The 12,943-nt window shown below is 56.2% G+C and overlaps 1 protein-coding gene across 1 annotated transcript in view; it reads left to right on the top strand.

Annotated features, from left to right (window-relative positions):
* Positions 1-12,943, top strand: part of CDH22 (cadherin 22, type 2) — a 52,158-nt gene that overhangs the window by 33,312 nt on the left and 5,903 nt on the right. Inside the window, exons 7-8 of the mRNA XM_004687040.2 lie at positions 9,667-9,829; positions 9,939-10,056. Of these exons, the coding sequence (XP_004687097.1) occupies positions 9,667-9,829; positions 9,939-10,056 (281 nt within the window). The remainder of the gene's footprint in view (positions 1-9,666; positions 9,830-9,938; positions 10,057-12,943) is intronic.

Below are 12,943 nucleotides of genomic sequence, written 5' to 3'. Positions count from 1 at the left end.
CCCACTGACCCTCCCACAGCTGGTGCAGCTGAGGAGCAGGAGCTGGGGAGCAGGAGGAAGAGGGAGGCCCAGAGACATGAGGTCCAGATAGTGAGGCCATGGAGGTGAGAAGCAAGAAACAGGGGTCCACGTTGCCCAGGAGCGGGGAGAGGGCAGTTCCGGGGTCCTCTCGGCGACCACAGCCACGCTGCCCAGCCCTGCTTGCCCAGCCCGCACCCCGCCAGCTCAGGGTCTGCAGCCCGGAGGCGCCCACAAGGAGCCAGCACAGGACTACTCAGTCTCCGAGACACACACTGGCCTCCGCACACCTGGCCCCAAGCCCTCCTGCCCCCGCCAGCCCACCTGCCGCCTTCCTCCTCCGCCAGGCTGGCGCCCTCCCACTTAGCAGACCCACCGGCCCATTCCGGCCGAGGAAGTCCCTAGGCTGAAGTTCCCTTCGTCTCTTTCAACTTCAGTTTAAAAGAAAATACAAAGCTGGCTGAAACCTCAGTGCCTGCTGCTCGCGAGCCTTTGAATCCACTCCTCCACCGCATGAAAGGGAGATAACAGAGGTGGCTGGAGAGGAAGTGGCGGCTGGACTCGGGGGAAGAGTGCTCCCCCCTGCCCCCCTGAACCTGGTCCCCGTGCAGGCAGGGGAGTGGCCTGTAGCTGCTGGGCAAAGAGGCCTCCTCCCTCTGCCCACAGAACATCTCCCCCACCAGGCTGTCATGCAGCTAGCAAGTCTCTCTCGGGTTAAGCATTGTGCTTCTGCCCAGTGGGCCCGTTCCAGAAAATCGCTCGAGCTGCATACCAAGTCTGCAACACTGCCACTTCACAGGAGAAAGAATGTGGGGGACACTGTCCCCCACCAGCCTTGTATGGTGTTCCCATGTTCTGGGCCAGATGCTCTTACTGAGTCATGATAAGAAATGGGTCAGCACCCATTTTACTGAAGGGAAAACCAAGGCTCGGAGAGTTAGCAGCTTGCACGGCACCCCTGGGTGACTCGACTCCCGTTTCTACCCTCCCTGCTCCTTTGAGCCCCACCCCATCCACAGGCCGGCCCCCAGGAGTGGCCCCCGCAGTGTGGGTGTGTGCGGAGAGACTGTCTGAAGAGGGCTGGCTGCTCCCCTATCTGAGCTGCAGTTCACACTCGGCCCAGCCTCACCTGGGTGCTAATCAACGGGAAAAATTAACGATGCCCACTTCACAGCGCTGTGGGAGGGTCAGTGGGGAATATGCCTGGCGAGAACCTAGCCCGGTACTTAATAAGTGCTCAGTTATTGGTATCTCTTGGTCTCGACACTGGGCACTTGACTTCAGCACCTTCTCTGTGCCTGGCTTGTTCCGGCACTGAAGTCACTGAATCTTCCCACCTGAACAGGGACTTCTGCCCCATGCGTGGGCAAGGACATCGAGGCTAGGACAGGGACATTGACTTGCCACAGCCCATGCCCATCTGACTCCAGATCCGGGCAAGTTATTGTCAATAACTGTCCTGCAAGTTATTGTCTTGGTAGCAGGCATAAGGCCAGGGGTGTTCCAAATCACCCACCCTCTCCTGCTTCTTGGCATCTTCCTGAGACAAGGGCAGAATTAACGTCCCCGCTTTGCAGGGGAGGAAACAGGCTCTGGGCGGATGGGCCATGGTCCCGAGGCCACGGAGCAAGCCCAGGCAGAATCAGGGCTCCGACCCCACCTCCCGCCCGCCCCGGCGGCCAGTCCAAGTCCCCAGTGCAGCGCCTGTGCGTGCCCTCTGGCTTCCCCAGAAACAGGGGGCACTCATGGGGTCACATAGCAGGCCTGCCTGCTCTGGGTGTAACAAACATGAGGTGACAAGAATCAGAGGGGAAATATTTATACACAGCGGGGAGGTTTGCGAGCACCTTCGAGAATGTCGTGCTCAGCCGGGAGCCGCCGCCTGTCATCCTGGATTACCTCAAAGACTCTGGAGCCACTTAGTATGCCGGCTCCCCTCTCCCCGAACTTCTGAGTCATCCATTCTGCCCATGCAGACGCTCCTTCCACTGACATTATCTTTAACGTTTTGTAATCATGAAATATTAATGACCAATATTGAATTTAAAGTACAATTTGTGTCTGAATCTTTCGGTGGAAAGGGCAGTTGTAAAGGGACAGTCTTCAAAGAGACGGGGGACTTGGAAGCCAGCCGGCTGCACCAGTATGCTCTTCCAGGGTTGTCACCCCCTAAGCTGGTCTGGAGGGGGGCTAGCTAGCTGCCCAGCCAGCAAAGAGTTAACCCCATTAGCTGGAAGCTTTGCATCTGGGTCACCCCAGGCCAAGTGGCCTTACAGCACCCTGATTTTTCCGTGATATCACTGAGCACGCTCTGTGTCTGCATGCATTTGCGTATTTAGTTCGTCGCTCCCTTCCCCAGGAAACCGTAGCTGCGAGGGAGGCAGGGGTCTGTGTGAGCAGCGCCCACCCCACATTCGGCGCACAGTAGGCGTGTATGCATAGGTGAGTGGCCTGGCAGGCTGGCGTGATGGAGGACCGGGTGGAGGCGCTCGGTACCTGCCAGTGGGAGTTGGGACAGCTCACACCGCCTCTTACTGTCTTAGTTTTCGCATCTGTAAAATGGTCCGTGCTGGATGGCTGTAAGGGTCGTAGCGATTAATAACGGCAGCTTCCATTTATTTGACGCATACGCTCTGCCAGACGTCACGCTGAATACTTTCTATCCTGCTGACCGCTGTATACACAGCATCCCTGTTGGGTCCCACAGTGGTCGGAGGCCCAGGGGCCCCTGTTCACGGCTGGGGAGAAGGTGCTGGAGGTGATGGGCTCGAGCCCCCAGCCCATTTCCTGCCCGGGGAGACTGAGCCAAGGAAGGGAAGCAAGCTGCCCAGTCCAGGGCTCCCTAGGAGGACACCAAAGGGGACTGAGGAGGCAGGAGGAAGGAGCAGGGATGGGAGTGAGGGGCGTCAGTGGGATGGGAGCTGCAGAATGCTCAGAAGGACACCTTGTGCTTACCCTCAGCCAGTGGTTTTATGGGGGCCTCTTGTCACCCATTTACCTGGGATGGAGGCTGGGAGGGCTGGTGGCAATCTGGGAGCTGGAGACTGGGATCTGGTGGTCCTCCAGGGGCTGGGGGGTAGGATCTGGCGGTAACATGGCTGCTGGGGACTGGGGTCTGATGGTAGTCGAGGCTGCTGATCTTGGGAGCGCAGGGAAAGAGGCTTGGCAACAGTCAGCGACAGCACAGACAGGAAGTAAAGAGACCCAGAGACATGGGAGGGTCAGGGCAGAACTTGCCCACCCAGGGGGAAGAGCAGGACGCCTTCCCAGAGGGGGACATCTGAGCCGGGTCTCGAGGCCGGAGGGAAGGAGGTTTGGGTGTCCCCGGTAGATGCACCATAGACCTGCAGCCTGGAAGTCTCCTGCCCATGCTGAGACTAGAGCGTGAGTGTGGCCCGAGGTGGGGTGAGCTGGCAGAAGGGCGTCCCCTGAGGCGGCAGCTTTCTCTGGAGGCCACAGCGAGCCCACACAGGTCCCCAAGCAGAAGAGTGACATGGAAAGACCTGCAGACCCCGTATTCAGTCAGGTCCTCGGGGGGAGGTGGTCCGGCCTGGGGCCAGGGAGTGGACGGTGACTCAGGCTCAGACTGCTGGGTGTGCTGCCAGCTGAGGACAGCCCACAGGAAGCGACCTGAGGCCGGGGAAGAGTCTCAGCGCAGCCCCCCATGGAAGGGGTGCCTGGGGAGGCGGTGAGCTCCCCATCGCCAAGGTGTGTCACTCAGACCTGGACTCCCCTGGGACGGGGTTACCCCGAGAACCTGTACCACCTGAGGACTTAACACTGATGGAACAGAGAATCGGCGATGTCCATGAGTCTAGCACACCCTGGAACATCAGAACCAGCTCAGCTCTAGGAAAGAAAACTTCCTCCCACACTCCTGACTCCCAGATCCCTACTTCAGCCAGAAGTCCTCCCCCCTCTTGGAGGACTGAATGTCCCTCCTCCAAGGTCAAAGCCGCCAGTCTCCGGTGAAAGTCCGGCAGACCATCAAGGTCCCCAAGAAAGAGAAGGGGGCAGCACCGAAACCCCACTCCTACCGCAGGTGAGCAAGGACAGGGCAGTGTGAGGTGTCTACTCCTGACAGGCCTGCACCAACTCCCGGCCTGTGCACCCCGCCCCTCGCTGTCCTGCCTGCTTGTCTTGGCCGGCTGGTAATTGGGATGATAAATCTTCCTGCCCAGCTGGCCAGCTCTAATCAGAGCCTGGTGTTTGGATGCAATTTAATTCCCTTGGGAGAGGGAGGGGCGGGGGGGCAGCGGAAAAGAGGGTCCGGCTCGGCTGCCCCCACCACTGTGAGCAGGAAGGAGGACCTTTGAGCTGTCTCTTCTCCTGGCAGCCTCCCCCCGCACCCCCCACTTTTGCACCCCCTCTCTCCTGGGCTTCCTTCTCAGTGACAGCCAAGGCGAACTTGAGAGTCCAACTCCGTTTGTTTTACTGGTGAGAAAACCTTGGTCCAGAGAGAGAGGCAGGGACAGGGCCCCCCAGCTGGACTGCTCCTAGATGGAAGGTGCACCCCACAGAATGAGTGCACCCACGAGGCCGTGGGCTCCCCCCAGCGCTCCCCCCGCCCTCTCCATGGTCAGGGATGCTGTGGGCCATGAAACCCTCTCCTCTGACTAGCACCAAGCGTGAGTGGCTGGGATACAGCAGTAAACCAAGGAAAGGGGCGTGCTCTTTGCTTCTGGTGGGGGAGCCCAGCAAGGAGCAGGCTAAGGTGGGGGACACTGGGATGGGGAGAAATAAGCAGGACGGGAGTGCCTGGTGGGATGGCAAGGGGCAAATTTAAATAAGGCCCCCAAGGAGTCTCTCTGAGAAGGCTCTGGGCGAGCCCGAAGGAGGGAAAGGAGCAGACAAAGAGCCCTGCCGAAGGGAAAGGGGTGAGGGATGAGGCAAGGTCCCACAGAGGACATTGGGGGGCGAGGGGGCCTTGTGGCAAGTGCCACTTAGGCGTATCCTTTGATTACCCAGGACAGAGGGCAATCAAGGAAAGCTTCCTGGAGGAGGAGGGAACGTTTGTAGGACTCTGGTAGCTAATGACAGCAAGGAAGGCATACCATCTGCTGGCTAGAAATTCTTTTTGGAACCAGATCCAGGGTGGAATCCTAGCCCCAGTGATTACTCCAGGTAAGGCCTTGAGCAGGGCCTTTACCTTTCTGAGCTGGTTTCCTCATCAGCAAATGAGCAATACTACTTTTCACGACCTCCCATAATGGTAGGCAGGATGAGGCAGGTGCTTAGCAATGTCCTTCTGGAAAGAGCAATTTCCGAGGAGTGCCCTAACAGGGTCACCAGGCCAGGCCCCTCCCCCTCTTCTCTTTGCACTGACCCCAGCCCAAAAGACCCAATTTGGACTGGATACCAAGTGCATAACTTCCAGAGGCTGGGTCTTTCTTATTTACAAGGGATCCAAGTCTCATCTACAGTCTCCGCTACCACCCCAGGGCCTTTGCACATGCTATTCCTCTTCCCTTTCCCTCTACCTGACTGCTTCCTAGTTGGATCTCAGCCTAAAGGCCTCTTCCTCCAGGGAGAACACCCCTGCACCCCACCGGGGTCGGACTCCCTGAGCCATGCTCTCACAGCTCCTGAACCTTTTTCTCTCAAATATTATCACAGGCTGGAGTAATGCCTATCCCTTCTTAGATCAAGAAACCATGCTGATCGTATTCATTGTTGCGCCCTTGGTATACAAAGGAAGTGCTCAATCCGTAATTGTCAGCAAAACCCAGAAATCTCAGTTCCAAACTGCTCGGCCCAACCCCATCTGTTACGGAGAAGAGGCTCCGCAGCCTGGCCACCTGCACAGCCGTCCTCTCGCCCCAAATCTGTCCCCTCCCAAGGCACCCACTGAGCTGCCCTGCCTTCTCGGCCCCCAGGGTCCCCAGGACTTCACCTGACACCACCCCCATGAACGGTGAGCCCGCTCAGGGAGGAAGCATCCGGCCGAAGCACGTTTAATTTTAATTTAGGAATCGGTTAAGGCTGTAGGCCGGCTCAACGCTGGGCTGTCAATCAGCCTTCCTCAAGGCTGCATCAATTAGTTTAAAAATATTGAATGTAATTTTGCCTGACACAACATATTGCAGCTACTGCAAAATATAATTTATTTTAGAAGAAGAAATAATTAAACTAATTTGCATGTCAGTCAGCTGAACTGAGAAGCCAAGGGGGGAGAGACCTATGGGGGCCACGGCCCTGGAGAGGGCACCTGTCGCAGGGAGGTCAGCTGGGCCTGGGTCAGAGAGGCAGGAGGGCCCTGGCTTCGCGTGTCGGCAGGGACACGTCTTAGAATGAGGGGGCCTACGGGTCCCCCCTTCTGCCAGTGACCTGCCTGTGACTTCGAGCCAAGTCTTGCCCTTCTCTCAGCCTCAGTTTCCTCATCTACAAAATGGGTTTAGCATTAGCTCCTTTATGGGCTGTGTTGAGAGTCAACTTAAGCCATGGGTAAGAAAGTTTGCTATAAATTGGCCAGGCCTGCTCAGAGGTGACAATTAATTATTGAGCAATTTCTTGTTTTACACCAGAAACATTTAAGATGGTAAAATTGGGACTTATTATAAATGATGCTAAGTCCTTCCAGAAAGGAAGGGCTTTGGGGAAGCCAAGCAGGCATGAGACCTCAGGTTAGACACCCCGCACCTCCTGCCAGTCACCTGCACCGCTGGCCACACCTCAGATTCCTGGAGCTGTTAGGATCAGTGACTCAGCTCCAGCCATGGCCTGCTGAAAGGCCTCCAGGTTGTTCTTATGTGCAGCCAGCCGGAGACCCACCAGCCTGCGCCTGAGACACTGGATGCTGACTTAGGGCTGGCCCACCCCCGGGGGACTTCCAGACAGCCCCCAACTCACGGGTCCCTGGGATGAGGTCTGTAGGTGGCAGCTTAGAGGCAGACACACCTCCCTAGAGCTGACGCTCCTGCCCCACCTCCTCCCCCCACCTCCCCTGCACAGACCAAGACCCCTACTCTTGCCAAAGCATTTCCCAGGGTCAACATTTCGCAAGACAAAGTAGGGGGCAGTCACAAAATGAGAACGATGTGAGAAGGGGAGGTGTCCACTCACCTGACTGGGGTAAACATTTTGAAATATCTGTGTAAGCCCCTACACCCCGCATTGTTCTATGTCCAGCATCGTGTTTCACTAAAGCTCCGGATGGAGGTCGGGAGGGAGCAAAGGAATTTGCATGGGCCAGCAGAGCCCAAAGGATTGGGGCAAAATGGGGTCTCAGCGGCGTGTGCCCAGTGCCCAGCCGGAACTGTCCTGTCCTGCGGGCGGGCTGGGCCCTCCGCCTCTCCCTCCTGCGCCCGCCCGCCCCTCTGCAGGGAGGGTGCCCAGGAAGGGGCTCAGACCCTCCTGCCCACCTCCCCTCCCTCTGCTTCAGTGGGAAGCGAGTGCCCGCTCCTGGTGGTAGGCCTCCCTCTCTCCTCCCCCCCGAAATCACCCACCATCTGTCTGTTTAAGCTCTTAGGCAACGTGCTCTTAAAAATAACGGCTCACCCGGCATTCCCAGTCACGACTCCCATCGCTCGCCCCCGGAAAAGCCCCCTGTAATCGCTGAAGCGGCAGATCTGGGTGAGCTGAGAAGATAAGGTGCCCCTGGCTGTGGGGAGCTCCAGAGAGGGGTCGGGGTCGGAGTTAATTAAGGACTCACCCCACCCTTCCCCTGATCCCCAGGAGGTGGCCACACCTGCCTCCCAATCTCCATTTCTTCCTTTATCTGCATGCCAGCAGCTGCAGTCTGCATTCAGTGGGTCCCTGAGATCAGAGGAGGAGGCAGGCCAGCCCTACCCTCCTCCGAAACTCACAGGCTGCCTGGAAGCTTCCAGGATGCCCCCAGGTAGCACCCCCACCCACCCACAGCCCTGCCCGGAGACCCAGCCCCTGCTGGGAAGAAGGTCATTTCCTCTCCCATGGGAGACCTTGAGTTCTCTGCAGGTGGAGCAGGTCAGTCATGGCTAAGGTAGCTGACAGTGGGCACGAATGAATGCTCAGATGTGGGGGCCAATATTTGGGGTGCTTCTCAGAAAGGATAGGCCAGGAAGAGGTACCGTAATATCTTGGAGTCACATAATATCACTGCTGAAAGGACCCTTCAAGATACCTGTGTTTTCTACAGTTTTAAGTGACTGATGGATATTAACCAGCCTGTTACTTGTAGCCCCATTTTGCAGGTGAGAAAACTGAGGCCTCTGAAGAGAGGTCAAATAACCTGGCATAGAACACACAGCTACTGAGCAGCAGAGGTGAGACCAGAACCACTTGGTTCTGGAGGCCTTGCTCACACTCACTAAGCTCTGTTCATTTTCAGGTGTGGAAACTGATATCAGTGGGAGAAAGGTCTTTCCTAGGGTCAAGCACAAGTCAAGGACAGAGCCAAGCCTGGCGTTCAAGCTTCCTTCCATCTAAATCTTTCCAGGCTTCATTCCTTCGTTCAACACACGCACTGAAACCTACGTATCCCACAATGCTGGGGACCGAGAGAGAAGCGAGGCCTTGACCTCAGAATCTCACAATAGAAGAGTGGCAACCTCACAGTTTTTGCTAAGAACCTAGTCCCGCCCTTCAGGGATCAGATCTTAAAAAAACACAGGCTTTGGAGTTCAGTTGCCAGCTGACCAATTGAAACTTTTCCATGTTTTAGTCTCTCTGCTGCAATATGGGGATATAAATTGTACCAAAGCATGGGATTTCTGCAAGCATACTTGAAATAATGGATGCTCCAGGCGCACTCTCTGCTCTCTGCAGTGAGGCCATATTGATGAGTGTTGCTGGTGATGTTGATGGGGGTGATGATGGGGGTGGGGGTAATGGTAGTAGCATTGGGGCTGATCGTGGCAGAAATGATGATATTGGTGATGGGTGGGAGCGGTGGTTGCCTTGGAGATTGTGATGATGGCAGGGCTGATGGAGGTGGTCCCGGTGGGCAGGGTGGGGGAGGTGCTAATGCTAATGGTGATGGTGGTGATGCTGATGAAGACAGCGATGGTGGCACCACTGATGTTAACGGTGGAAGCGGTATGATCAATGATGGTGACAGTGAAGGCAGTGATGGAGGTGAGGGTGGTGGCATTGGTGATGGCAGTGGACTGGTCCTGGGGGTTATGGTGGTAGAGGTTGTGGTGATGATGCCAAAGGTGCTAATGCCCATGGCAATGGTGGCAATGGCAGTAGTGACAGTAACAGTGACTGTTTCCCTGGTGGCACAAGGGGTTAAAGCGCAGCCCTACGAAGCTGGCCGCAGCCGCTTCCATGTGAGTTCGATCCACGGCCAAGGAGGTGGCCCACATGGCCTGGCAGACCTCTCCTGACCCACTGGTCCCCTCAGCAGTGGACTTCCTCGGTCGGCCTGTTCTGCTCCGCACTCTGTCTCTGGGGAATCCTCTCACCGGCCCTGCACCTCTGGCCTGTACCCCAGTTCTGTCTGCATACATAAATAAATCTTTAAAGAAAAACAACAGTGCCGATTCCAGTGACAATCCAGCAGAGGTGGTGGTAGCCATGGTGGTGACGATGGCTATGGGGAGGGTGCCGCACCCCTGCGAGCATCCTCTGTTCTGGTCTTAGTATCAGTTTCATGAACCCACAGGTCTCTCAGTGGGGCCCCACTGTGTGATCTTATCCTGGTAGCGGACCTTATCCTAGCTCTCACGCCGGGGAGTCCTCACCTGCCTCCTGTGCTCCTATTGCAGACAATCACGCCCAGCTCTCCCGGGCCTCCCTAAGGATCCGAATCCTGGATGTGAATGACAACCCCCCGGAGCTGGCTACCCCCTACGAGGCAGCTGTGTGTGAGGATGCCAAGCCAGGCCAGGTACCCCTGGGGCTGGGGGCTGGGGGCGGCAGCCAGGATGGGCCAGGGTGCCCACCACCTAGGCCCAGAGGGGGTCAGCCTCACCATCAGCTCCCTGCTCCCCCTTCAGCTCATCCAGACCATCAGCGTGGTGGACAGAGACGAGCCCCAAGGTGGGCACCGCTTCTATTTCCGCCTGGTGCCTGAAGCTCCCAGCAACCCTCATTTCTCTCTACTTGACATCCAAGGTGAGCTTCTCCGGAACCACCAAGGCCTACATGCATGGAGGGAGGGGCCTGGCCTCCCTGGTTCCCTTCCCACATTACAGATGGAGACACTGAGGCGCCAGGGGGCCAGGGTTAGGTCCACAATCACGCAGAACGTCTGGGCCAAGCCGGAGCTGTCACCCAGCCTCTGGCCAAACTGAAGGGCTGGCTGGGGGGAGAGGGGGGCTTGGCAGAGGGGAGGCAGCTGGGCAGCCCAAGGGGGGAGAACAGTAAGTGGAAAGATACAGAGAGGAGGAATGCGGGAGACGCACTGAGGTAGAAAGAGCCCTGACGCCAGCCTGTGCACACACTCCTGCCCTTCACGTTAAAATAGATTATCCCACTGAGATGGAAAAATGCACAAAAATATGTAAAAATAAACAAATAAAAAAATACTGTTAGTGAAGAAAAAAAGAGCTTTATCCCCTTGTATCCTCCCAGCCACCCTGCGGTGAGTTTCTCACCCCTCCCCCATTTTGCAGGTAATAAAACAGGTGACCAGAACCTGCAAAATGAAAACGAGGCCAAGGCACCTGCCTGGGTCATATGGGGAGCCAGCCTGCCCTGCACCAGGCCTCAGTTTCCTCCCCTGGAAAGGAGCTACCAGGCCTGCCACAGCAGGGGGCCAGCTCCGCCCCCTCACCCCCCACCCCTGCCCTGGGGCCACTACAGTGCACTGTTAACTCCTTGAGTGTCATTTTTCTCATTCAGTGACTATTTCTTGAGCATTTTTGAAACACGGTGCCTATATGATACAGTGGCAAACGGGAAGGAAGCCCTGCCCTGGGGCGTTGGCATTCTAGTGAGGGAACACAGAAATGAAACAAATAAATATGTTGAGGATGATAGTGGGGGGGGGACGTAATGCAGTGTCCGTAAGTCCTGACTATTTTGCTCAGGGCTGGACCCAGGGTACCTAAGCAGTGCCTGGCACGTAGTAGGTGTTCAATAAATTGTGTTAAAAGAAGCAGTAAAAAATAAATTAGGGTAAGAATAGGAGCTATTTAAATGAAGTGGCCTGGGAAGTCCTCTCCAAAGGAAGGGTATAAGGAAAATGAGGGGGTGAGCCCTGTCCAAGAGGAAGGAAGAGCAAGGATCAAGGCCTTTCTGGGGTGCAGGCCCAGGCATCCAGCGATCTTGGCCCAGCTTGCTGGAGTGAGGGAGCAACAGGACACTTGGCCTGAGGCAGGAGGGCCCGAGCCTGTGAGCCTGCCTGTGGCTGCTTCTGCCCTAGAGCAGGTCTGGGATGGCCCTAAGACTCACTCCCCTCCCCTCCCCTCAGGATGGAGAGACCCCTGGGGGTCTCAGAAGCCAGGCCCATTGTCTTTCCAGGATCCATATTAAAATATTTACTCTGATAACCAACCAGGACACCCAGGAGACTCCCAGGGCTCTGCTTGCCAGCTTTAACCCCTTCGAGTCTTGATTATCTACTTGGGGGAAGACTGAGGCAGCAGGGGAGGACTTGGGGGGCTCAGATTCATGGCGGTTTAAACCTCTTTGGAACAGTTTCAATATTTTAAGCACTGAGAAGGTCCTGTCTGTGCAGGAAGGCCTCTGCACCCTGAGTTGGCCCCTGGAGACACAGCTAGCCTAGCTAAGCTCACCGAGGCACAGATGTTTCCAGCGTAAGGGCCCTAAACTGTGAGCTGAGGTGAGCGCAGCCAGAGAGGCTCCTGCCCCAGCCCCCAGCCCCTTCTCACAACATGCCAGCCCCCTCCTCCTCACCATATAAATATCCTGGTGACAAACGGCTAGCCCGATCCATCTGTTTCTTTGTAAAATTTGTAGCCAGTTTGGAAACGTGATTTATAAATATTGCTTTTGCAGCCAGGGATTGACACTGATGTATGTTGGGACAGATGGATGGATGCAGCGCTGGGCGCAGATCCTGCTTGGGAGGGTGGGGTAGGGGTCTGGGGAGCCAGTGGTCTCCCCAACCGTGGCCAGCTGCTACCCAGGAGGGCAGCTTAGGAGACTGAGAGATGATGCCCAGGGATGCCCTTTTATGGGCTGGAGGAGTGGCGGGGGGCAGCGCTCACAACATATGGCTCCATGGCCAAAGACAGCAACCCTGAGAAACAAACATGCCGCTCCTCTCCTCTGCCCCTGCTTGGGAATTGAGGCTGAGCCAGAGGCAGCCACTCATTTTTCATCCTGTCTACTTCTCTGTGTCTCCACCACTACTGTTATCTCACATCTAAAACACACAGTAACTTCCTATCTGGTCTCACACACCCACTCTTGTATTTCAGATTAGCGTCTCGTCTGCAGAGTAGAGGCTCAGCGAGGACAGGAACCAAGTCTGTCCTGCTCCAAGTCTGTCCTGCTCGCGGCCACATCCTCAGGGTTAGAACAGTCCTGGCCTGCAGCGGGGGTTCAGTTAGTATCACCTGTTAAATGGGTGGATGTTATGTCCCCAAGCCCCTTACAATGGCCTCTAAGACTTTCTGTGATGAGGCCCTGCCTCCCCTTCCAGTCTTGTCTTAGTATACTCTAGCCACCACCCTCAGCCCTCCAGCCACAGAGGACTGCTTCAGTTCCTTGAGTGGCTTGTGCTTCTTTCAACCTCAGGACCTTTGCTTAGGCTGTTTGTGCTCCTTGAACTCACTGTTCAGGGCGGAGCAGTAATATCACTTCTAAGAAAGACTCCTTGACCTTCAAAAGTGGGTCAGGTCTTCTGTGGGGTGCTCTTCTATACTTTTCCTTCACCATGGTTTGAAATTGTGGGCTAAAATGTGGGTTAGCTTGATTCACCCATTGATGATGGATGGGTGGAGGATAGATGGGTGGGTGGGTGAGTGGGTGGGAGGATGGATGAATGGCTGGGTGGATGGATGGATGGATGGATGGATGGATGGATGGATGG

This window comes from Condylura cristata, unplaced genomic scaffold, assembly GCF_000260355.1.
Source record: "Condylura cristata isolate star-nosed mole 26May11 unplaced genomic scaffold, ConCri1.0 scaffold00022, whole genome shotgun sequence".
In the NCBI taxonomy this organism is placed as follows: Eukaryota; Metazoa; Chordata; class Mammalia; order Eulipotyphla; family Talpidae; genus Condylura; species Condylura cristata.
Note: the sequence above shows the minus strand (reverse complement) of the source record. Positions and strands in the feature narration are given on the sequence as shown.